Below are 27,004 nucleotides of genomic sequence, written 5' to 3'. Positions count from 1 at the left end.
TGTAATCCTGGCTACTCAGGAGGCTGAGATGTGAGGATCATAGTTCAAAGCCAGCCTGGGCAGGAAAGTCTGAGACTCCAATAAATCTCAAGAAAACCAGGAGTGGGGCTGTGACTCAAAGTGGTAGCATGCTAGCCTTGAGCAAAAGCGCTCAGGGACGGCGCCCAGGTCCTGAGTTCAAGCCCCACAGCTCCCTACCCCCGCCCCCCAAAAAAAAGTCCTCAAGAAATGTACAAGTAGAAGCAGAAAATTTCAGTATGTTTTTCTGGTTGTTGTTTTAACATGAGTAAACAAATATTGAATTTAAAGTGCAGCTTCTTTGTCCTCTCCCTTCAATTCTTCCTACCACAAGATCAGTCCTGTATTCATTTTCAGAATCTCCAATGAAGATTAAATTGAGTGAGAGTCAAGTATGTTTGTCTCGAAAGTCAATGATGGCTTTCCACAAGGTACATAGCATTCCTCCCCTGTAGAAAGACACAGGAACAAGGTGAAGAAAACTCATAGAGACTTCTTAGCTTTCCAACACTTTGGTTAAAACAAGAAGATTCCAAAGGCCTATCAGTCATTATGTATCAGTTTTGTATATATTTTCTCCTCAGCCCTTTACCATTCCTACAAGTTGCTAGCCCCCCAAATTATATTCTAGGTGCTCTCATTTCTAAAATATGCCTTTAGAGAGATAGGTATGCATTATGGAGACACCTGGCCTAGTAGAGAAAATGTAAAAAAAAATCTGATTATACCAAGTTTTTTGGGGGTGATTCAATAATATTTCTAGAAGCATGAGATGATCCTAAAGTAAATTAGTGCACGCGCTTACAATGGCTTTAATATCTTTGAGACTTTAGTCTATGTGTTAAGTAAGCAAAATCTTCTAGTTGACCTAGATGTATAAATATAGTAATTGGTAGGGCAACCCCAAATAGCCAGGCCAACTAACTCCACTCAGCTGAAAAGCAGAGAGCGCTGTCCAGGCTTGCAGAGCTTATCGGGCCCAACATAGCAAAAGCCTAGAATTCTGCGTTCAGTTCAGACTCTTCCCATCAGGGCAACTTAAGACAAAACGTTACCTTAGTCTCAGGCATTTTAAGTCATCACGCGTAACATAGTAAAGAATATCCACTAGTGTATAATCCTCAGCCAGAAACTGTAGAGAAAGTAAAATGAAGTCAGATGTTTTCAGTAATAAACTCCAAAACAGACACTGGTAACAAAAAGTGAATCTAAAAAGAAACCCACATATTCTTCTGGAATTGTTTGAGGAAAACCTCATTATTTTACTTAACAAAATAATTAAAATAAGCCCATGGGACTTCTCAATGTATGAAGATTACATGTGATTTACAATTGCTGAACAGGCCTCTAATGAACAGCTGCGATTCACTTTACAGCTTTCATTTTTCCCCAAGTGGACAAAAAAAAGTCTCTGGAAAGATTTCTTTTTCATAGCTAATAAAAGGGACTTATCTCTAACTCACTGTAACATCAGAGTCATGAATTTGAAAAGCTATTCATTTATTTATTTTTGGTGCCTGTGCTGAAGTGTGAACTCAGGACCTGGGAGTTGTCCTTGAGCATTTTTGCTCAAGGCTAGTGCTCTACCACTTGAGCCACAGCTCTGCTTCCAACCTTTTGGTAGTTAATTGGAGATGGTTTCACAGACTTTCTTTGCCAGGGCTGGCTTTGAATCATGATCCTCATGGCTTAGCCTCCTGAGTAGCTAGAATTATAGGCATTAGCAGCACTTGTGGCCAAGAGAAGATTTTAATATTTTAACTAAAAATTACTTTTTGGTTTCAATAGTTTATGATAAATGGTTGATACATATTGTTGCACAGCTGTCTTGAATCATCTAAATTGATCCTTATGATTTTCTTTTTTTTTTTTTGCCAATTCTGGGGCTTGAGCTCAGGGCTAGCACTCTACCACTTGAGCCACAGCACCACTTCTGGCTTTTCCTATGTGTGTTGAACCAAGGAATTGAATCTGGGTCTTTGTGCATTCCAGGCAAGCACATACCAGTAGGCCAAACTCCCAGCCCCTGATCCTTATGATTTTCTAAGCTTAATATATATGTACTACTGTACATACTGAAGGTAACATTTATTTACTGTCTTCTTTCCAAGAATGATACTTAGTATTTCATATGCTTGAAGTTTTTTAGGCAAGAAAGACTCTGCCTCTCCTAATAATACCTTCCCAGTGTTTACCATATCCCATTTCCCTTAATTACTACAGATGATCTTCCTCAGAACCCTTTGAGGTGGGTGTATTTTTTTATACCCCTTGACAAATGAGGGCTCTAAGGACAAAGAGGTAAGAGCATTTAGAAAAATTATATAGCCAGCATGGATGGAGCGAGAACTGAGGATGTAATTTAGCCAAGATGTAAGTAAGATGCAATTAAGCAAAACTGTTTACAAGCACATCGACTGAAATACAATAAACACTCCAAGTGGCAGATTATTTTGTCTGACAGATGATTTACAATGGTCTTATGCCATTCCAAATAGTTTTCTGTGGTTCTGTGTCACTCGGAAGGGAATATCATTGTACTTGTAAGGCATGCCTGTAATTCCAGCATGTAAGATACTGAAGCCGGAGGACACTGAGATCCTTAAAGTCTGTGGACAACGCTTTGTGTTGCTTCCTTGCCTTTCTTATCCTGCACCCCCAGGTCCAAATGATTTTTCCCTTCCTTGTCCCTTCCTTCCAGAAAAGCCTGATACATATATCTGCCCTCATTTATTCCTATACATTTTCTTAGACTCCACCCCCTCTTCCTGGAAGACCTTCCCCAACCTGCTTCCCCTCCCCAGTAATTCTCAAACCCTCTCCTCCATGCATTTTTGCAGTATATAATGCGATCGGTTTCATGGCATTGGGGATTGAATTTGAGGCCTTGTGCTTGCTAGGCAAGGGATCTACTAATTGAGCCATCGTCCCAAGCCCTTTGTTTTTGGTTTTGTTATGTTGCCATTTGCTTTTTAATGCTGTTTTTCTTTCACATTTTTTCTTGTTTTCCTCATATAAGGGCTTATGCTTTTGCTTAGGCTGGTCTTGAATTGAGATCCTTGTATCTCTACCTTGAGAAAAAGCTGAGATCACAGGTGTGCATCATTACATCCAACTCCACATTTCTTTCTTTCTTTTTTTTTTTTTTTTCTTTTGCCAGTCCTGGGCTTGAGCTCAGGGCCTGAGCACTGTCCTTGGACTTTCTCAAGGCTAGCACTCTACCACTTGAGCCTCAGCACCACTTCCTGCTTTTTGCTATGTATGTGGTACCAAGGACTCGAACCCGGGTCTTTATGCATGCTAGGCAAGCACTCTACCACTAGGCCAAACTCCCGGCCCTCCACATTTCTTTCTGATCTGTGGAATCATCTAACTTATCATCTGCCTGCCTTACAAAGCCATAGGAGGGCAGGCTGTCTCTGTTCACCAGTGTGCTCCCTGTGCCTAGAAGGGTGTTTGGCTCATAGTAGGTATACAACACTAGGAAGGAAAGCCAGAGAACACAGTTTTCTTTACCCGACTAATGGTGTCTTCATCAGCTCCATTTTCTCGAAGCCAGACAGTAAGTTCAGAATCTTCAGTAATTGTGCTAGGAGAATTTCGGTGACGTGCAGGCACTCCAGGAATATCTAGAACCAAATTAGGGGGAGATAGGTATTCTTAGCATCATCTAAGAGAGGTCATCAGTGACCCTCACAGTCCACAGATTTATGTACAATTTGATTTTGCTCTGTAAGAGAATAGTTAATAGAAACAATCAAGACTAACAGTAACAAGGATAATTTGATAAATTAAACTCAGACTAAGGCAGGGGTGGGGGGAGGGAAATGGGTACCAAGACATGAGAAAGGGTATCAATGTATGTGAAGTAATGCACCTTCTATCTGGTGAATATAATGTGACCCTTCTATTAATTACAATAAAAAATATATGAAAAAAACTCAGACTAGTTAATCTGGTAGTAGATTGGGAGTCAGAAGTACTAGTATATGATTACTCCAACTTTATGCTTTCATAAAAATTGTATAGTTTCTTGGAATAAACTCTGTACATCAACCTATATCCTGAAGTGTTCATTTCATGAAACATAGATGAACACAGTTATTAGAGAACTGTAACATTATAATCTCCTTTATCACTGTGTATACTAACATGAAGGAATCATCATCTGAACAAATTACCATGAATTAAATTTTCTCCTAAATTGGCTAATTAAGATCCTCTAAAGATTACTTTTTCATTGGCAGAGAGGGGGAGAAAAGTGAAAAGGGTGGCATTGATCAAGATTCACTGCACCATTAAATTGATCATTTGAATCAAAGCCCCCTTTGTACAACCACTAAGAGATAATAAAGCATAAAATTTACTTTATACTTCCAATTTCTTATATATTTTTCTTTAACGTTTGAACCTATTACTTCTTATTTCTATATCCTTATGCTATTTAAGCCTCTTAAAAATAGAAGGAAAAAAGCTGGACTACACTGAAATCCAACGCAAAATAACATGAATAGTATTGTTACTACCCAGTGAGCCTTCTCCTTCCGCCAAGGTCTTAGCGGGAGTCACCAGGCTCCAGCCTCTTACTGAAGATGAATGATAAACCAGACATGTCCCAAGTGGAGAAGTTTGACCCATCAAAATTGAAGAAAACTAATACTGAGGAACAAAACACTCTTCCCTCAAAGGAAACTATCCAGCAGGAGGAGTGTATCCAAACATCCTAAAATGGGGATATCCTCTCAAGAACAAGGTCAACACCACCCGGGAGGCTTGTTTTGTTTAAACCTAAGTGTAGCAATGTGAAGCGCCTGCACATGTTTCCCCACCATGTTCCCTAAGAGGTCAGCAGTAGCCAGCTTCCCTTAAGTTTGTATTTAAAGGGAAATTCTGGAGAGCAGATGCGTCACAGCAATCTCACCCTCGATGGCCCTGTGTGTAACAGAGCAAGCCAGTTTTAACCTACCAGGTGCCTTCATTGCTTCATAATCAATAAAAAGTTAGATGCTTTTGCAAAAAATATAGTATTATCTCACTGACAACTCTAAAAAGAAATAAACACCGATCATACCAGTGCGAGGTGACTGTGAGGAAACTCTATACTTTATATGTATGTCCAAAAACAGAACAATGAAACCCAGTGAAATTTGTTTGCTTCATTTTGTTTCGTCAGTTGTGATGCTTGAACTCAGGGCCTGGCCTGGGTCCTGTCCCTGAGCCTCTCTGTGCTCAAGGCTAGTGTCCTACCAATTGAGCCACAGAGCTACTTTCAGTTTTTGAATGGTGAATCGGAGATAAGAGGCTCACGGGAACTTTGCCACTGGGGCTGGCTTTGAACAGAGATACTCTGATCTCAACCTCCTGAGTAGCTAGGATTACAGGCGTGAGCCTCTATTGCCTCGCTAAAATTGTTTTAAGAAGGGAAGGACATGTGGGAAAGAAGTGAAGATTTAAGTTTGAGCAGCATACCTTGTATGCATCTATGAGAAAGTCATAGTGAAATACCCTTTGTACAACTAATATGTGCTAATGAAAATATCTTTAGCTAAACACTAAATTAGTGGAAAGTTCTTTTTATCTCCACAATATATAATCTCAGGAAAGGTGATTTAATGAATCATACTTTTTTTCTCTCCTTTTGGCAATACGGAGGTTTGAACTCAAGACTTTGTGCTTGGTAAGCAGGTACTCTTATCACTGAGCATTCTGCCAGCCCCTAGAATACTATTTTCTAGATAAATCACAATTTTTCCTCTCATGGGCCCGGGACTGTAATCTTCTGATTTGTGGTTTGTCAGTGGGATGATAGGTGAGGGCCACTGCTCCCAATTATTGGCTGAGTTTTAGTCTTGAACTTGGAAGTCAGAACTAGCTTTGAACCAGAATCTTCTGATCTTTACCTCTCAGTTAGATAGGATTACAGGCTTGAGCCACTGTGCCCAGCTGAACCATACATTTTTCACTGCTCTTATAAGAAATGATAGTCTGTGCATCTCTTTGTGGCATAAAGGAGAGATGCAGGTTAAAAGCCATAACACAAGCCTGCCTATTGCCCTTTCTCAGTGTTCTGCTGCAGCCTTGGTCAAACAAGTTTATTTTGAAATTTCCAGCTACTTACCTATCGGTTGAGATTTAAGTTTCAAGTGTTTAATTTCTTGGTTTTTTTCTTCAATAGCTTGATGAAGGAGTGTTTGTAATTCTTTCTCTTTGCGAACTAATTCTTCCAATAATCTGCAGAAGAAAATTGTATTTGTGGATGAGATAATAAAGCTGAAGGCATCAGGGATCTGGCATAAGCTTCCAAAGCTACAAGCACAGACACCCTGGATTGTTACAGAAATCCAGAGCTCTGGAATGAGGTAGGAGACTGTGCCTAACGAGTTCCCAGGAGACCATGATACTCCAGATTTGGTCTAATTTCATCCAGAAGTAAAGTTCTGTCTGATGTGCTTCCAGGCAAGAATTCAGAATCTCCCTTTCACACCATCTCCCCAAATCCTCAAAGATACTCTTCTAGTATTTGTTTTTTCAGTGATCATAAGTGTCAAAATTATGAACTATCAAGAGGTGAATATTTTATCTATATGACCCCTCATCAGAAAAATTAATAAATATGGATCATATGAGAATGAAAGCAAAAAGGTAACTACTCTTCTGAAGCTATGACTGTTGAAGGAATGAGTCCCTAAGAGACTTTAACAAATGTTAAGGGCTATTGTTGTAAACATGGTTACTATTAGCATTGTCCTTCCCATTTCTGGGGTTAGGGAAGGATTAATGAAGTGGGTAAAGGACAGCTGTGCTTTTTTTTTTTTTTTTTTTTTTGCTGCCAGTCCTGGGCTTGAGCTCAGGGCCTGAGCACTGTCCTTAGACTTTCTCAAGGCTAGAGCTCTACCACTTGAGCCTCAGCACCACTTCCAGCTTTTCTGTATGTATGTGGTACCAAGGAATCGAACCCGGGTCTTCATGCATGCTAGGCAAGCACTTTAACCACTAGGCCAAACTCCCGGCCCAAGGACAGCTGTGCTTCTGTACATTCTGTCCTAAGTTGCCATCAGATGGTAAAGAAACAAGGAGAAACTATGCTATTCATATTATAATTCTTACCACTGGAAAGTTCGCCTTGAACTAAGAACCCAAAAAAGTACCATGTCTGACACTATGTCTTGGAAAAAGCATTCTAAGTGATGAGAAGAGATACATTATGTGCTTAAGAAAGTATCTTTTGAGTAAGTTGTATTCAGAAGGCTAATATTTAAAACATAATTATTAGTAAGCTCACTAAAAACTGCATCCCCTGAAGCTGTTAACAAGCTGCTTTGTTTCATCTTCTGCCTATTGATAGACTTCACTCAGGACCACATTCCATCCAAAAGTCTGTTTCTGCTTTGATTGATAGACTTTGAAGGCAGCACTATGCCTCTGAGATAGGCCTGGGCCTGTGTCCTGGCTCAGCCAGGCACTTCCCATGTTGGCCTTAGACAACTTAACCAAGGCCTCTGGACTTGCAAAAGGAAAATGTCCAGAACAGTTGTTGAGAGCATTAAATGAGGTAAAGTTCCTAGCACCCTGTCTGGCCTTCAACAGGGGCTATTTTGTGCCCTGCTATAGCCTCAAGCTGAGGAACAAGAGTCCTTCCAGGATTCATCCAGTTATGTTCCAGGGCTTCAAGTTCCACCTTGTTCCCACAGAACAGAAAGCTGAGGCTCTCAGAAAGGAGAAGGAATCACAGTAAAGTGGGTGGCTGAGGAAAATAACAATGAGAGGCAGACAGAGAAGGTGGGTTGGAGAAGACAGGTAAGTAATGACACAGAATAAACATATTGCACAATTTAAGTACCTTAAGCAGTGTGAACTGAAAGCAAGAGGAGGAAGTAGAGGGTGTGCATGTGTGGGGGAGACTCCTCCAACAAGAAGAGTAATCTAACAATGGACAGAGAGCTGTTTGAATCGTTTAGTCTAGCATACATACATAAACACACACACACACACACACACACATTCCACCTTGTTAATGTACATGCAGAAAAGAGTGGTAGCATATTGCTATTATTTTCTCAAAGAAGACAAGATTTTTTTTTCTAGAATTTAACCTATATTTATCTAGGCTAGACAGTTTCTTCAAAAGCCAGACCTTAACACTAGAATATTGACAGTTTATTAGAGATGAGTCTCATGGACTTTTCCTGCCCTGGTGGGCTTTGAACCCTGATCATTATATCTTAGCCTCCCGAGTAGCTCGGATTACCATTGTGAGCCAACTGCACCTGGCTGGGCCTCACTCTCTTGCTTAGATTTTTCACTCACGACTGGCACTCTACTATTTGAGCTATACCTGTACTTCAGCTTTTTGCTAGTTAATTGAATATGAGTCTCTCAGAGTTGTCTGCCAGTGGCTGGCTTTGAACTGAGATCCTCAGATCTCAGCTGCTTGAGTAGCTAGGACTACAAGGGCGAATCACTAGTGGCAGGTTAAGCTTAAAACTGTTAATGTGATAGCTGTAAACTTTCCTAAACATACCCATGTATCCTCTTGAGTCATTATGCAATGTAGACTTTGTGTAGTGGTGGTGGTGTGACTAGCAACTGAACCCAGTCCCTTACACATGCCAGGCAAGCGCTCTGACACTTGAGATACAACTCCAGAATGCTACATATAACTTTATATTGCAAGTGATATTCAATTGGAAATTTCATAGACCAATATAGATAAGATTGGTCTAAGTTCAGTTGCTCAATGCTTGTACTAAACTAGCCACTCTTTCTTCATATCATGACTGAGGGCAACATTGTACTCGTCTCATTTTTTTGGAGGTGTCAGAGGGGCTGTGATAGTCACTACTGCAAAAACAATAACGGAGGTTAATAATCCTGCAGCCTTTACAGATCCAATTGTAAGTACATAAACACACACAAATGTAGTTGTAATAAAGCCATATAATACAAGAAATGTAATAAAGAAACATGGTGAATTCTTGTCTTCTCAACTGAGATGTGAAGGTTTTCATGAAAGCAAGATTTCGGCAGGGCCCAAGAGAACCTCCGAAGATAAATGATGAGACAAGAAGAAAGGAGTTGGAGATGGCAGTCTTGGGGGTCACTGATGCCAGAAACCTGGGAGACAGAAGCAGCAACCAGTAAAAGCACAAGGTGAAGCCAATGAGCAAAAGAGAGAAGGGAAAGAAGCATACACACGGGCTGTATTTAGAAAGTCAGGTCCTGTTGACACAGCCATGATGTGCAGACAGAGGGCTTCAGGGCCAGCAGAGCAGACAGACCAGCTCTTTAGTAAACAAACTGGTTTTCAATTCTGACGAGAAGCCATAGGGATCAAATAATAAGAAAGGAAATTTCCTCTTTCAGAGACCAGAGCAGGGCTCCAAAAACCAATTCTAGTGAGGATTAGGTAAGAATAAAAACCTCAGTGATACATTAGTACCTACCTAACAAAGGGGATGGAGTGTAAAAACACAAGGAACACCAAGATTTAGATAGACTTAGAAAAGATCTAGTTTTTTGTTTTTTCCATGAAGTAGTAGAGATGATGAGTAAAGAGCTGACCATTAGAAGACAAGACAAGGATACAGAAGTCAGAGAGCCAGTTTTCTCCTTATTGTAAGACTTTTCTCGGTGAAAATCATAGAACATTAAGTATGGGTGCGCTTACTAAGTCATGCAACCTAAACTGATTCTTCTGAATAAAGAAAGAGCTTTGTACTAAGTTTCATATTCAAGCTTGGCTTTAAAGAGATTACACTTAGGACTAGAAATGATATCTTTTAACAATCACTCTGGTAAACAGCTAAGGTTTCTAAATATTTGAATAAGTTTTATGAAGTCACTGAAAAAAAAAAAGTTTTCACCCCAAGTGCAGAGCCATAAAATCCGTTTGCCACATGTCAACGGTAGCCAGAGCAGGAAGCTATAAATCATCAAGATTCAGACCTTGAACTGTGCCAACGTCTGTGGGGAACAGGAAGTGTTTACTGTTCATTTGATAACCCGGTCATGGGGTCCTATGCTAACCAATGCTCAGAGATATCACCTGCAGTTTATGGTGTATCTTAAATGTGGTCCATTCTTATTTTCTCAAGCCTCTAAAATTGCAGGCTTAGCTTTCTCTTTGTGAGTATCAAGATGCTTCTCTCTAGAAAGGATCTGATATTTTAAAGCATGGGCTTTCAAGAACTTAGCTTTCTGTTCGGTCTGTCAGCTATCTATCAAATGAACAGGCTGCTCTGAGCCCATGTTTCCATGACAGTTTAGGAGGTTATAACAGTTATTCTGGAGAAAGCAGTGTACCTACTGAAAAGCCAGCCAAGAAATGATGCAATGTAGCCTTGAACTAGTAGAGGCAGAAAGTGACAGAGACAAACCAAGCTTGCATGTTAATGAGAAAAATCACTAAATTAAGTATACATGTCCAGGATAAAGGAATTTTTGTGAACACATTAAAAATATGCCTTTTCTCTAGACATATAAAGTAGACCCCAAACACTTATACTTTTACACAAGAGAAAAGAAACTGCTGTGTGCCGGTGGCTCACAACTATAATCCTAGCTAGTTGTGAAGATGAGAACTGAGGATCATGGTTTGATACTAGCTGAGGTATGAAAGTGTATGAGACTCTTATCCTCAATCCACTGGGCTGGGTGAGGGGGGAGACAGAAGTAAAAGTGTGGCTCAAGGGATAGAGCACTAATCTTGAGCTAAAAAACAATCTAAGCAAGAACACGAGGCCCCAAGTTCAAGCTCCAGTACTGGTACAAAGAAAAGAAAAACGAAAGCGACGTCAGTGTTGGACTTACCTATTTGTTTCTATTTTCATCCTTCCAAGCTGCACATTGAGTGACCGGTGAGCGCTCTGGGAATCGTGGGATACAGTGGAGCTGAGCGTGCTCACTCCTGAGGTGGCCACAGCATCCTCAATGATGGCCTGGGGTCTTCGGATGGTTTGATTGGCAGGCGGCTCCTCATGGTCATCTTCTATGTCCAAGTCTTCCGGCTCAGCAGTGTCACTCTCAGATGCCAGGCTAAAATGTGGCCTCAGTTCTGTTGGGCATAGTGTCAGTGATAAGTGTTTGGTCATTTCCATGAGCTAGGGGCTACAGTCAGTCCCTCTTGCTATCCAAATGGTTCCTCCACATGAAGGCTTGATTTTTGCTATTCATTCAAAATTGTTCTAGGAGTAGATGTGCTTAATTTCTTTTGGTCAAAATAAATTGCTATGGCCAACTTGTTGAGGCCACCAAAGGCCTGCTTCCAAGCCCTCAGAATGATTATCATGTGAACAGTTTTCCCTTCAGACTCCTGCTTCTCTTTCCCAGAGTGCTATTATCTCCTACCTCCCCCTAGAAGCTGGAAGCTAGGATTCTATCCTTAGCCCTTTTGTTTTGACTTATTTTTCATGGGTGAGCTCATTCAGCTCCATGAAGGTCAAGAACTTCTAGTGTGTGCCAGCCATCTACCCTTCTGGCCCCAATCCTGTTACAACCCGAATCTGCTGGAGATTCCTCTGGGCAGGTACTTCAAAGTCACTATCTTTTGTTCTGACCAAGAAGCACACTGTCCTTTAAAGGTAGGTTGGTCCTGGCTTCTTCATCTCCTTTTCAAAGAAAGTTCAGGACATATAATTTATTACCTTATCCATTCCTAAGCATACAATTCAATAGGGTTAATTATATTTACATTGCTGTGCAACCTGTCTCCAGAAGCTTTTGCATTTTGCAAACTGAAACTCAATCCGCAAGAATAATACCTCCCTACTTTCCTGTCCTCAGAGCCAGCAGAAACCATCACTCCACTTTCTGTGTTTCTGAGTTTCACACAAATGAAAAACATCCTATTATCCTATGATTGGCTTACATTACTTCAAATAATGTCCTCAGTGTTTTTCTATGTTGTAATATATGTCAGAATTCAAGTCCCAATAATACTGTATTGCACTTATGTACTACCTTTATTTAACCATTCTTCTGCTGACAGATCCTGGAATTGCCTCTATGTCCTAGCTATTGGGAATAGTACTGCTAATGAGCATGTGGGAAGATACCTTTCTTGAGATCATGTTTGTAATTCTTTTGGATATATGCCCAGAAGAGGATTTGCTGGATCCCATGATAATTCTATTTTCATTTTTTTTGCAAGTCATAGAATTGAACTCAATGCCTGGGCACTGTCCTTGAACTCTTTTTGCTCAGGACTAGTGCTCTATCACTTTGAACCATAGTTCTACTACCAGTTTTTGAGTGGTTAATTGGAGAGAAGAGAACTTTTCTGCCCAGGCTAACTTCAAACTGTGATCCTTAGATGGGAGCTTCCTGAGTAGCTAGGATTATAGGTGTGAGCCGCTGCTACCCAGCTTATTTTCAGTTCTTTAAGGATTCTACTATACTGTTTTCCATAGGAGTTACACTGACAGGTCACATGATTTCTAGTTTCTCAGCCTCCTCTTTGTGTCTTTGTGGTTTTCCAAACTTCCTTTCTGCACTAATACTTTCCCAAATCCCATTTCTTTTATTTCCTAGTTTATCTGCAGCACCAATGACACAAAATCAGATACATCAACTTTGTAAACTCCAAGACAGGAGCTAAATGCATGAAGATCTCAAAACAATAATAATAACAACATAGGTAAAAATGAAAGAATGATCCTGCTGAGATTATTTGGGTTTTAAAGAGAATGATATTTTTAAAAGTTTATTTCACAGGCAACTTAAGATACCATAATGCTAGACCAAGCTAGAAGATTAGGATTTATAATTTTTTCTAAAATTATTCTGGAGTTTCATTTAGAAGGCCTTGTTAAACCGAAAAAATGGCAATAATTTGAGATTTTTGTAGTTCTGTCAACTATAATACCTACTTTCTGGGAGTCAGGAGGGAAAACCTGGGAGGAAACAATGGAAGAGGGGGCATTGTTCAAAAAAAGAAATGGACTGCTGGAGGTGGTGGCTCAGGCCTGTAATCCTAATTTCTCAGGAGGCTGAGATCTGAGGATTGAGGTTCAAAGCCAGCCTAGGCACGAAAGGGCGTGAGACTCTTATTTCCAATTAACTACTAGAAAGCCAGAAGTGGTACTGTGGCTCAAGGGGTAGGGCGGTAGCTCAGGGACCATGCCTAGGCCCAGAGTTCAAGCTCCATGACTGAGAAAAAAAAGAAAAGAAGAAATGTACTTATTAACCATGCTGTATATCATCTTCACAGTAACAATAAAATAAAAAAATACTTACTTTATGGGAAGGAAATATTTTTTTATTTATTATTATGTTTAAAGATCCCTTAACTTGATATCCTTTCAACTCTCATTTATATGTGGAAGCATGATTAAAATGGTTTTCATTGATTTGAAAAGTAGAAAATTGAAAGCTAATGCAAAGTTTAGTTACTTTAGCCTTACATAGTGGCTCTTTGAGCACATAGCATTAGATTAAACACCAGGAAATACATCAATGATATTAGAAACAACCTGAAGGAAGCCGAGGCAAACACACAAAACACACAGAAGGGCCCAAGATGCATGCCCAAAGATACTGTGAAATTACAAGTAAAATAGAATACAGCTAGAAAGCATCTCAGTTATAGACCTAGTTTCATAGGAAATTCATCATGCATCATGATCATTAACTTTTACATGCTGACTTGGCTAAGCTAAGGGATGCCACATAGCTGCGAAAACATTATTTCTGGGTGTGGCTGTGTAGGTGTTTCCCAAAGAGATTAACCTTTCAGTGACCTGAGCAGATAAAGGTCCTCTCTCATCAATGGGGATGACATCACCAGGCATGAACAGAGCAAAACAGGTAGGGGAGCTGGGAAAAAGAATTTTGTTTCTTTTCACCTGGGGGCATCTCTCATCTTCTGCTTTAGGTTCTCAGACTTTCAGTCTTGGACTGAGAGGTTCAACATGAGCTTCCTTCAGATTAGGGTGAATCACACCATTGCTTTCCTGGTTGTATACCAGTAGTCAATGATGGAGGTTTCTTGGCATCCATAACCACACAAACCAATTCCTATAAGAAATATCTATCTCTCCAATAGCCTATTGGAGCTGCTTCTTTGAAGATCCTTGACTAATAAATGCATGTACTAAGAGTGCTGACAGGTAAATACAGCACATTTACTTGCATGGCTGAATCCAGTGGCGAGCTGGTCTACTCAATGACAAATTCAGGGAGACTAAGGGCCTGATGTGGGTTCCAGAGGAGAGGGGAAGGGATTTGATCGAGTGGGGGGCCAGGGTGGGGAAGAGATATGTGAAAGAAGAAAACTCCATGAAGGACCAAAGCCTTGTAGGAAGAAGGTTAAGCACAGTGAAGTGTTAGGAGAAAGCCACATGTCAGGAGAAAAACTGAGACTTGTATCCCATGAATGGGTGGCATTTAAGCCCACGTGGGGAAGTGGATTGGGCACATTGCATGATTGTGAAAAACAATGTCATACCCTCTACTTTAAATGGTTAATTCCCCACATGAAAATAAATAGAGCTCCTAGCAGAGATTTACAATAGAACAAAAGCTAGATACATAAGGCCATATAGTATGACTCTGAATGCAAGGACCTCCAGGACATAGAAACAAAAGCCATGTGATGAGTGATTGTTGTCCTTAATGTACTATGTTATCTCTCATCTCTTTTGCTGTCCCTTGGCTATCTCATTTTGTTACAATATTTCACCTTGTTATCTGATATATTTTATATATGCTTAATTGGTTATTTGAAATTGGATAGGGAAGGGGGGATATCAAGGTGAGAGGGGTGGGGGAGAGGGAAATGGGGACCACGACGAGAAAGGATGTCAATGTTTGTGAAGCAATGCACTTTCTATCTGGTGAACATAATGTAACCCTTCTATTAATTACAATAAAAATATATGGAAAAATAAATAGAGCAAGTTTCTTTAACACAGGGCATTTCTGATGATTTCTAATGACATAAGATCAAAATGCTGTGAGCAGGGTCTATTAGATGAACATTAATTTCCTCATGGAGCAGTAAATTCATTTCACATTAATGTGAATACTGGCACATGCTTGATTCAGTTAACTGACTGGTGGTAATGTCAACCACTCCAAGCAGCTGAAGAAGATTGTTAATACAGCAAGGATATCTACATTATGGATTCTCGCCACCTTTGTATGGTCACCCTGTTCTCTTATCATTTCTCAGTCTAGTCACCCACAGCCACTCTGTACTTGAGCAGTAACAACAGATACTTAATGTTGCCAATAATCTTAAGGCTGATTCTTGATGGCAAGTGAGAAAACAGCCTGAGAAAAGCACTCCTAAAAGACATATACTGTACTCTCTGTTCTGTGTGTTCTTTTGAAGCAGGGAGAGTGAGCACTGTTTTCAAAACTTATTATTTTGAAATAACTTAAGAATCACAGAAAAGTTACAAAGCAGGACAAAGAGTTCCTCTGTACTCTTTAGCAGCTTGTCCCAACCTTATCTTATTTCTTAATGCCTGTGAAACAATGATCAAAAACAGGAAATCAACAGATACTATGGACAAATTTATAAATTTAGTGTTTGAACATCACCAGTCTTCTCACTGATGTCTTTGTTTACCTTTCTTTCTCTCTCTCTTTCCCTCCCTCCCTCCCTACTTCCCTCCTCCTCTCTCTTTGTTCTCCCTTGCTTTGCTTTCCTTCATTTTGTTTTGTCAGTTGTGGTGCTTGAACTCAGGGCCTGGGAGCTCTTCCTAAGCTTTTTTGCTAAAACAATATATTAATCTGTACTCATAATACTAGTTTGTTCTTTGAGCTTGCTATAGTTTGAGTCATATGTCCTCACAGGTCCACATGGGCTTCAGAGCCCTAGTGTGGCACTCTAGGAGGTGATGGAGTCTTGAAGGGGCCTCCGTGAGAGGTCCATAGGTCATGAGGGGCTGCCCTTAACAGAGGCTGTGAGAGCCGTCGGTTTTAGGTGAGCCATCTGCTGTGCTGTGTGTCCTGACCGCGACGATCTGCCTCAACACAGGCCCAAAGCAATGCTATCAACCAATCACAAACGGAAAGCTCTGAAACTCTATGAGCCAAACAGACCTTTTTTGTCTTTATTAGTCAACTGTGTAAGGTACTTGTTAAGAGTGACCAAAAGCTGACTGATAGAACCTAATACTATTTTTATTTCACTTCATTGTTCAAATTATTCCAACTTGGGAGATTAGGAACTCCTTCAACTTGGCTCCAGTGTCTTTTAAATAAGCCTCTGCTCTTTCTGAATATTTCTTTCTTTCTTTTTCTTTTTCTTTTGTGGGTTATGGGGCTTGAACTCTGGGCCTGGGCACTGTCCCTGAGCTCTTCAGCTCAAGGTACTGCCCTATGCCTGAAGCCACAGCCCCACTTCCCATTTTCTAGTGATTAATTGGAGATAAGAGTCTCAAGTTCTTTGGTGCCCCAGCTGGCTTTGAATCATGATCCTCAGATCTCAACCTCCCGAGTAGCTAGAATTACGATTACAGGTCTAGGCCACAGCACCTGGCTCTGAATATTTCTTTAACATTTTGGAACCACAAGATGTCTCAGGCTCATTTGATCTATTTCTCCTGCCCTAGGCTCATAATCACCCACTTCTACAGGGGTCCTGAATATACTGGAGGATGGTGCCTAACTATTATCTAAAACTTAATATATTTAGTAATATCTAACCACCACCACCTCACCATATACACATAGGGGGAAGAGCGCTTAATTTTTCTTTGAATGTGGGTGCAGCTACTGGGATTGAATGTGGTCTCACACTCCTGCTCATATTTATTCACTCAGGGATGGTGCCTTACCATTCCAGTCTTCCCTTTATTTCCAGCTTTTGCTGGTTTCTGGAGATAAAGTCTCTCAGGCTTGTCTGTCAGCCTGGCTTTGAGCTATGATTCTCGGATCTCAGCCTCTTGAGTAGTTAGGATTATGGGCATGAGCCACTAGTATCCGCCTTGTTTAACCTTGTTATTACTGAGTAGACTGTCAAAACACTTGGTAGGTTTGCCTTGGAATATGAGAATTTCCTTTCTTCATCAACTGTTTCCAGCAACACTAGCCCTTTTGTGTCTCACTGCTAATAAAGGGGAGGCTGTCTAGACCAAAGATTTCCAAATCTGGCTGTGTGTCAAAATGAGGAGGGCTGGGAGTTTGGCCTAGTGGTAGAGTGCTTGTCTAGCATGCATGAAGACTGGCGTTCAATTCCTTAGTACCACATACATAGAAAAAAGCCGGAAGTGGTGCTGAGGCTCAAGTGGTAGAGCTCTAACCTTGAGAAAGCCCAAGGACAGTGCTCAGGCCTGAGGCCTGAGCTCAAGGCCCAGGACTGGAAAAAAAAAGAAAAAGAAAGAAGTGATCTGGGAACCAAACTATAATCAAATGGCTACACAGGAGTTTTAGGGATGTGAGAATATTCTGCATGATACTGTGAGGACTTACACAGTGTCGAGACTAACAGAATATATAATAGTCCCTTTTAATTTTGTGGTGAATCCAAAACTGTTTTAAAAGAGTAAATAAGCTTTTTGTTTTTAAAAGCCATTTTAGATGATTTTCACTTCAATGCTTGGCCTTTCTTTTTTTTTTTTTTTTTTGCCAGTCCTGGGCTTGAGCTCAGGGCCTGAGCACTGTCCTTGGACTTTCTCAAGGCTAGAACTCTACCACTTGAGCCTCAGCACCACTTCCGGCTTTTTCTATATATGTGGTACCAAGGAATCGTGCATGCTAGGCAAGCACTTTAACCACTAGGCCAAACTCCGGCCCCTGCTTGGCCTTTCTTCCAGCAAATTATCTTTTAAATTTACTCCAAGGTGGTGCTTAGACCTTGCAATATACATGTACATATGTGCATATATATGCACATATATACATATATACTTACATGTATAATATAAATATATATGGTGTTGATTCTGGAACTTGAACTCAGGGCCTAGGTGCTCTCCCTGAGCTTTTATGTTCAATGCTGGCATTCTACCACTTAAGCTACAGCTCTACTTCCAGCCTTTTGGTGGTTAATTAGAGATTAGAGTCTCATGGACTTTCCTGCTCAGGCTTTCCTCAAACCTCAGCTGAATGTTGTAATTTTAAGTCACTCTTCCTATCACTCAATGCCCTGCAGACTTATGAAGTACTAGTACAAGATGGCACAGGAGTGTGTTTATTTGGGGTAATATATTATTTTTTGGCCTTCCTCATGTCCAGGTATACACTTTAAAGTCAAGAAAGGAAATCTTTCTCACAGTCAGCATTTTCTTGGTGAACTGAGGCACATTTTGTATGTACTATATAAATGATATTGGGTGGCTTTGGAATGATTTTTTTAATGTTTACAGGCTTTCTTTATTCTGACATTTCTTGTGAATACATTAATGTTTTTTGGAAATTCCCTGTTAGGTCCTCTGCAGGGGTATACTGCAAAGTGATCTTGGCTTACATAGAAGAAAGAATGACTTGCATTATGCATTTCACATTGCAGTTTATAATTTTAGAATCCCATACTACTTTGTTTAAGAACAGGGATAAGGGACAGAGTGGAGTTAAAACTAAGAAAAATCAAGACTCTGTGTCACATTATTAAAAGATGCCCGTATAATATTTCACCTTGAAATGATTTTTTAAAAGGCAACCGTGGGGAAATTAACCTAAATTATAAACATACATGACAACACAGAGGGCCAGGGTACATATACAGCAACTAAATGACTAATGGTGTATCTGCATGGGAGGATTCCAATGGTGTAACTCCCTTAAACAACTACTGTAGAGTTTAACTAAATGGATATCAGGAAGCTGAAATGCTGTTAGGAGGTTGTGGGGCTTAATGGGTGAGGGGGAGCAGAAGAATGGAGAATGGAATGGAGAATGGAATGGGTAAATGCAGTCATAAGATTCAATGTAAATATATGAACACGGAACCCACAATGTTGAGGGGATGGCTGGTGTTGGAGTAGATGAGAGAGAATGATGGGAGGGGTTACACTGAGACTGACATCCCAAATTGAATTGAGATCCTTTTGTACAACTATTTACAGACAATAAAAGAATCGATCAATAAAAGACAAGTATGGTAACCAAAGCCTAAGGAGAATATCAGAAGTGAAATGATGGAGGAACAATGATCAGAGTCATTAAATATTTGTCACCTGGAACCAGAATGGTAATCGCTGTCTGCACAGCCTTTCGGATGATGCTGTCCAAGGCGAACATCCAGTGCGGCTTGATGTTGTGATTGCGAAGCACTTTGTTAACCTGGCAAAGAAAAGTGACATTTAATCTTCTTGGGACTCAGAGTCCAGAGCAGCAGAATGGCTGGGTGAGGGAAGAGAGGGAATCCCCAGGGCTTACATAAAAATAACCTCTGTCTATAAATGTTATAACTGCCAAATAACACAGATGAGCATTTTAGCATATTCTGGTAATTTGGAAAAAACAAGAAAATGGGCTGAGAGATGAACATGAATGTGTGACCTCAGTTTTGCCCACATTCTTGGCCTGTTTCCTTCCCACCATTGTTGATGCTTTTGTAAATAAAAGGATATTCTGCTTAAATGTCCCTGAAAACCAGTACACATTCAAAATCCTTGTCAGAACAGCTTTTCAACAGTCAGTACTATTTCATATATTTAAATAGGCACCAAAATAGATATACTCCTGACTTTTCTGCTCCTTGTTTTTCAGAATACCTGTAATAGAAAACTTACAATTTCAGTCACCAGTGACAGTAAGAATATTTACATTACATGCTACCATTATCAATAAACATAAACCTCTTTATCTTATAGAAACTTTATACCCATTAAACAGTAGGTTTCCATATTCCAAATGGTTCCTGAGGAACATCAATAGAAGTGAATTCTGTAGAATATGGCTTCAGGTGGCAAGCATGTTTGGTTTGGAATAATGTCCAAAAGATTCAAGCCAATGTTGTCCCCTGAATTAGAATTTATTCTTTTTTATATTTAGCAACTTAGAATATTTCTCTCAAAGCTCACATATACTAGATAGAAGTGGAATCCTTTATAACCATGCCCTGCTCCTCATTCTTCCTTCATTCTATCTAGTCTATGGTTTGAGTTCATTCTGGACCACAAGTATGCTACAACACAAGTGAATGGGGTGTGTGTGTGTGTGTGTGTGTGTGTGTGTGTGTGTGTGTGTGTGTATCTTGGGCCAGAGGCCCAAAATTACAACTAAGTAACTCTTATTCTGAATTCTATAGCCAATTTGCTTTCCAGCTTCTAGGATGATGGCCAAATGTGTGGGCAAGTGCAAATTAGCTTAATTGCTTTCCTCTATTTGCAGATGGCTGGGTTCCCCTGGTTGTTGGTAAGCAGCCCTTTAGCATTTAATGTTAGTGATCAACTCTGTCAGTCACCTTTGCTCTGTATGACTTTAATCAACTCAGGACTCTTGTCCAGGCTTACCATCCCATACAAAGACCAAGTGGCTTACTCAGTGTCTCAGAGAATGCTAGAGGCTGTAGAAGGATTATAAATTGGTCTTGAATTGGGGATACTTTATGTTTCAAATGCAAAAGTCAAGGCACTTATACACAAGACAAATAAACCTGTTCATGGTAAATTAATTTTTGAAATTTAAAAACAGTTATACAATATGTTTTAATATGCACATAATAATGCCATCAAGAACATTCTTTTTTTGTTGTTGTTGTTAGTCATGGGGCTTGAACACAGGGTCTGGGTGCTTGGGTACTATCCCTGAGCTTTTATGCTATCATTTTACCACTTTGAGTCACAGCTCCACTTCAAATTTTCTGGTAGTTAACTGGAAATGTGTCTCATAGACTTTCCTGATTTGCTGGCTTCCAACTGAGATCCTCAGATCTCATCCTCCTGAGTAGCTACTATTACAGGTGTGAGCTACCAGCGCCTAGTTTACCATTCTTGTTTTTGTCTCACACTTCCTTAGGTCTTCTGGGAGGGAGTAGCTTTGGCATGTATACAAAGGTGTTTTCTCTAAGAATAAAAAAGGAGTTTTAACCAGACTTTCAGAAGACTGGCTTCTAGTTTGTGTTGCCTAGTAACTCAATTTTAAAAGATAATTCTCTGCAATCTCCTATTAGATCAAATTTCCCCTCCATGTGTACTCAGGCTATGACATAGTAAATACTTATGAAATAAATATATTAAAATATTTCTATATAGGAACCAGAGAAAACCTAGTTGGAAAAAGACAAACAAACCACTTTTAGTAGTGACCATCAGCATTGCTGTGTCCTGTTAAATTTGTCTCAGTGGCCACTAGATGGCATTTGTTGCCGGTACTACAAAGCACATGACTAAAGCCTGCTATGCTATGAAAGTGAAAGTCACCAACATAGTGACCCACTGCACCATTTCACTAAGAGAGAAGTTCGGCTCTGGGAGATGTTTGGAAGGTTATTTCCCACGGCGACTCAGTTTTCTCTGTACCTATTTTGAGAGCGGGGGGATTAAACACTAAAGGACAATTCTGACTGAGATGCATATTGACAGGGAAGTATCTCACACCTAGGATTCAAACAGAATAGAATTCATTGCAACTGCACTTACAGCATCCTGGAAGCCGAACAGGACCACTTGTACTTGGCTGATGCCATGGCTGTCGAAATCCAGCTCTAACTTCAGCTTTGACAGTGTAGTGGCTATGATTTTTCGGTCAGTGGACCTCACAAATTCTCTGAGGCTGGCGATGAGGGTTGTGATGTGCTCCCATTTTAGTTTAGGTTCTTCAGCTCCCTGGGAACAAAACCATACAAATGCCTCAGATACTTCATGCTGCACTCCTTGGCCATGGCCATACCATTCTCGCAGCCCTTTCTGAGAAGACCTGGGCTTCAGATGACTCCTTCTAAAGGAAATTCAGATCACATTTTGAACTCTACAGCTTCTCTTAGCCACAGGCTTCCCCAATCCAGAATCAGACTTCGGGAGAAAGAGCACTTACTCCACCATACTGGCCAATAGCCAGGGACAGGGTGAGGCAATGAGATTCCTCAGACATTTTAATTGGGCATTAAAGTGAGATTCAGGCAATAGCCATAGTGTCTTAATTCCAAAGTTCGTCCAGAGAGAGGTCATAAAACGGAGCCATAAATGTATCCAATTATAAGGAAGGAAGTGAAAGCCATGAAGTTGAGAATGCCCATAGAAAAAGAGAAGTGGAGAGACATGGAAATGCACACCAAGAGGACAAACAGCAGAAGAGAAAAGCTGTGCAAACCTCCGGAACTTGAAGTCACTTGGAATCACATTCTTTGGTCTTTGAGAGTCTCAGCCAGGCACTGTGGCTGAGCATCCATTCTCTCATTGTCTCCCACAGCGTGACCTGACGGTGTGTCCAGTACCTCCAGCGTCCTTAAATTCCTAGCACAGGGGGCTGATCTCAAATTCTATCCTTAAAACTATTTTTCACCCACCAATGAGGCCATTAGTTATAACTATGAACCAATGGACAATTTGGCATATTAAAACATGATATTTAAGCTCTTATATGGAATGTTTTTGCTTTGAGTAAGACACACTGATCCTAGAAAGGAAATTCAGTACAATATTATATATTCTCATTTGACTTTAAGGGACAATGGAATTTGTGTGTGTGTGTGTGTGTGTGTGTGTGTGTGTGTGTGTGTGTGTGTGTGTACCAGTATTGGGGCTTGTATTCGGGGCCTGAGTGCTGTCTTTTAGCTTTTTTGCTCAACGCTGGCACCCTACCACTTGGGTTAGAGCTCTGCTTCTGGCTTTTTGGTGACTAATTGAAGATAAGAATCTTATCTACTTATGCTGGCTTTGAAATGAAATGAGTAGCTAGAATTATAGATGTGTGCCACTGGTACCCAACCACCACAGGATTTTTCATTTCTATCTCATTTGCACATTTTTAAAAAAACTGCAGTAGATTAAAGTTAAATTTCTCAACTGGGCTGTGAATATTACAGTTTCTAGGGTTCCATTAACATAAAAAGAGAAACCATCCAGTTTGTTCTCTGCATATATTTTCATTTGGGAGTCTGCCCCATTTTTTAAATTTTCATGAAGAAATATTATACTGAAAAGTTTAAGAGCTATCATCATGAAATTTTCAAAATCACACTGGAAATTATTATAAGCCTTGAGTACTTTTGCTTTTCTTACCATAAACTAAATGATACCCAAAGTCAGGATTCTCAGGTAAAACCATAACACCATGAAAATATGTTCAGGAAAACATGTGAGTTATTCAGAAATTGAAAGCTTATCTTACTAAAGGATCAGTTTACATGTTTGCCAACAAGTTCAACAGCAAACACAATTTTTCACATTAGCTTTGTTTTTGCAACAGAAGAACATGTTGCTTCTAGGTTTTGGATGTTTACGTGTCAAACACTCTCTGCTCTGGGAAAGGTTTCCTGTCCAGGCTACTTTGTCCACTTGCATAATTGCTATTTCTGTCCTAATTGCTGTCCTACCTCCCATCTCTCCATGTGAACTCATCATGTGCCTTCATTTTCAGTAGTGGCAGCGAGAGGGACAGCAGCCATCTCAGCATTTGACAGTGTGCCTTTCCACAGTGCTCATTCGTAGGACAACACCTACATCTTCTTCTACCACTTTTCTGACCTTTAAGCTTCCTTAAAAAGTATGAGAGGAGCCAGGAACCCATGGCTCATACCTGTAAATTCTAGATACTCATGAGAATGAAATCCTAGAGTCCTGGTTCTAAGCCAGCCAAGCAGGAAAGCCAGTGAGATTCTTATCTCCAGTTAAACACTAAATAATCTGAAATAGAGCTGGAACTAAAGTGGTAGAGCGCTAGCCCTGAACAAAAAAGATCAGGGATAGTGTCCAGGCCCTGAGTTCAAGACCCAGGACCAGTAGATATACATACACATACACACACACACACACACACACACACACACGTAAAAAAAGTACAAGATGAGCTGGGCCCTGGTGGCAAGATGAGCTGGGCCCTGGTGGCTCACGCCTATAGTCCTAGCTACTCAGGAGGCTGAGACCTGAGGACCACTGTTGGAGTCCAGCCCAGGCAGAAAGTTCACGAAATTTTTATCTCCAGGTAACCAGACTTCTAAGCCTTGTGCAAAAAAGCTGAGAAAGAGGATGAGAGCCTGAATTTAATCCCCAGGATTAGCAAACACAGACACAGACACAGACACAGACACAAACACACACACATACACACAAGCACAAATCACAAGAGGATTTCTGGAAGATGGTACAGATTAAAAGAGCTTTTCATGGTTTTGCACATTGAGAACCTAGTTACCATCTTGCCCTTGATGTTATAAAGGGTAGACTGAAATGTAAAGATGTGGATTAGTGGGTCATAGGGCTTGAACTTGGCCTGGGCACTGTCCTTGAGCTCTTCAGCTCAAATCTACCACCCTACCCTTGAGCCAAGCCCTACTTCCCGTTTTCTAGAGGTTAATTGGAGATAAGAGTCTCAGGTCCTTTTGTGCCTGGGCTGGCTTTGAACCTTGATCCTCAGATCTCAGCCTCTTGAGTAGCTAGGGTTACAGGCGTGAGCCACCGTGCTCAGCTTAGAATATTTTTTTAATCTTTAAAAAGAAAAAGTTCTTTTTAGTTATAGAAAACATTAAAAAGAACTTGTTCTTTCTGGTTGTAGAAAACAGTGGTAACTATTAGTGTCCTGCTTTATAATAACAGTAGTAATATTTGTGCGACCACTTCTGTAATGACTTAAATTGCCTATGACTTCAATGATTTTCAATAGTAACTTTATAAGGTAGATTCTACTATCACACGGAAATGGTTCAGGCACTGAGAAGGTCAATAACTTGCTCAAATCACACAGCCTTTGAATGATGGCACCAGGCCTTCAATAGTGTTAAGTCCAACCTCACCCTAAACTCCTGCCACCTCCATTTGCTGGAAAAGCCAGCTGGAATCCCCAGATCAAGACCCTTTCTTGCCACAAAACCACCATGATGTCACATTGTCCTGAACAGTACAAGAACCTCACTATGACTTGACCATTCCAGCCTGGGTATGCACCTTTGATCATCTGTTTCTGCTACTTTCTCATAGGTGGCCCAAGGCCTGTCATCTTAGGGCTGCACTGATGTCTGTCTTTCATTTTTCCTCTTACAGGAAACATTCAGGTGGGCTCTAAAAACCGGGAGCTGACAAACCACTGAATATGATTAATCATTTTCAAAATCGAAGAATTTAGGGTTGAGGGGTAGCCCAGTGGTAGAGCAAATACTAAGCATGTACTAAGGTCCTTGGTTCAATCTACAACACCAGGAAAAATCAGAATTTCGGCACAGTTACAGAAGTGATGTTTCTACCCAGGGGCTGTGCAGGGGCTGGAGTGAGATCAATGGTAAAGGTCGTGCCTGAACTGATAGAGTGACAGGAGATGAAGAAATCCCTCAAACAAGTGGACATTTGCTATACTGGAAAACTTTAGCTTTAGGAGATGATTACAGGATGTGAGCAATTCTGGGATTCTACATATTTCTAAACTAGTGGCAAAGGAGAAGCTTTCACTCCACAATGGCTAAGGGTCATTCTATCCTTTGGCGTCCCTGCTGTTTTCTCCCAGAATCTGTCTCCATTGGCCACAGAAGAGAGGGAGAATATAGTGCTGGTTAAGATCACACAGCGTGAAGCCAGATTGCTTGCATCCAAATCCTGACTTCATCACTTAGGATTGCATAACCTCAGCAAGCTGTTAAAGTCATTTGTGCCTCTGAGGACACTAATGACACTATTGCCTCATGTAACTGTTGTGAGGATTTCATGAGCAAATATGTGTGAACAACTATGAACAAGATGTGGCCCAGGGGTCTCTTGTTTGTTATCACTATACATTTAATCGATAATTACCTACTTTTAATTTTTCCTCTACTAGGATATCACCTTTAGTGGGATGCGGATTTGATTTTGTTTTGTCCATGGTATCCCCAGGCACCTAACATTTGACAGATGACCAGTAAGAGTTTGTTGAATGATGAAATGCACTCGGAGTGCTGGCCAGTTGTTCTCCATCTACATTTAGCTTCTTCTTATTTAAACCATTCTAATCTCAATCCTTTGCATGACCACAGTGTGACTGTCCAGTATACTCAACTGTCACCTTACCCCAAGCTCAGAGTCCAGTTACCACTCACCTTCTTAGCTAGCCTAAGGCTAATTGCTAGAGATAGGTTTCATTCAGACTAAGTCAAAGCTTGCCCAGAAAGCAGAAAAGGCATAAAGCAAGACCCTACCTTACAAATAACCAATGTGAAGTGGGGCTGGAGGCATGACTTGAGTGGTAAAGTACTTGCCTGACAAATGTGAGGCTCTGAGTTCAATCTTCAGTAGCACAGGAAAAGAACATAGGAAAAAAAAGGGTTGGATGCAGCAGAGCTCAAGAGGAAAGTATTAGCCTAGCAAGCTCAAGGCCCTGATACACATTCATATGTGTACACACATGCATACATGCATTTGGGGCTGGATATGATGCTTTAGGCTTATAGTTCAAGCTATTTAAGAGGCTGAGATAGAGGATCATTTGAATTCAGGAGTTCAAGGCCAACCCAAGCAAGGAAATAATATAAACTTTGGGAAATGAAGTGGACACTTTACCTGGGCTAAAGATTCCATTAAGTTTCGTACAACTTTGTCTTGGTCCTCTGTCAGGATCCTGTGCAGGGTGGCCCGTCTTTCACTGTCCTTCCTCAGCAAAAAGAACCCGGAGTCTTTCTCTTCAGGGGAAGGTGGGGCACTGTGGTCTTCAAAATTTTCGTCAGGAATGCTAGAAAAATTGATGCGACATCCATCAGTTTCCTTCATAAAATGATATATTTTGCAATGGTATGTGTGTGTGTGTGTGTGTGTGTGTGTGTGTGTGTGTTGTGTGGCAGTTGTAGGGCTTGAACTCAGAACCTTGTACTCTTGCTGATCTGTCTCTTTACCACTTGAAGCACACACCTCTACTTTCAGGTTTTGAGACGAGAGCCTGGTGAATTTTCTTGTGATGGCTTCAAATTGTGATC

General features: G+C 40.5%; 1 protein-coding gene and 1 pseudogene across 1 annotated transcript in view; one reads left to right on the top strand and one right to left on the bottom strand.

The window, feature by feature from the left end:
• Nucleotides 1–237: 237 nt before the first annotated feature.
• Map3k5 (mitogen-activated protein kinase kinase kinase 5) overlaps nucleotides 238–27,004 on the bottom strand; it is a 188,618-nt gene continuing 161,851 nt past the window's right edge. The window contains exons 23-30 of the mRNA XM_090338059.1: nucleotides 26,595–26,763; nucleotides 21,552–21,737; nucleotides 19,143–19,248; nucleotides 10,828–11,071; nucleotides 6,137–6,249; nucleotides 3,535–3,647; nucleotides 1,074–1,150; nucleotides 238–467 (exon numbers count right to left, since the gene is read on the bottom strand). Coding sequence (XP_090194185.1) covers nucleotides 407–467; nucleotides 1,074–1,150; nucleotides 3,535–3,647; nucleotides 6,137–6,249; nucleotides 10,828–11,071; nucleotides 19,143–19,248; nucleotides 21,552–21,737; nucleotides 26,595–26,763 — 1,069 coding nt within the window. The 3' untranslated portion in view covers nucleotides 238–406. The remainder of the gene's footprint in view (nucleotides 468–1,073; nucleotides 1,151–3,534; nucleotides 3,648–6,136; nucleotides 6,250–10,827; nucleotides 11,072–19,142; nucleotides 19,249–21,551; nucleotides 21,738–26,594; nucleotides 26,764–27,004) is intronic.
• On the top strand, nucleotides 4,611–4,745 carry LOC150059621 (thymosin beta-15A pseudogene; annotated as a pseudogene).

The sequence above is a fragment of the Megascapheus bottae genome, chromosome 8, assembly GCF_031878675.1.
Source record: "Megascapheus bottae isolate mThoBot1 chromosome 8, mThoBot2.hap1, whole genome shotgun sequence".
In the NCBI taxonomy this organism is placed as follows: Eukaryota; Metazoa; Chordata; class Mammalia; order Rodentia; family Geomyidae; genus Megascapheus; species Megascapheus bottae.
This window is presented reverse-complemented; position numbering and strand designations above follow the sequence as displayed.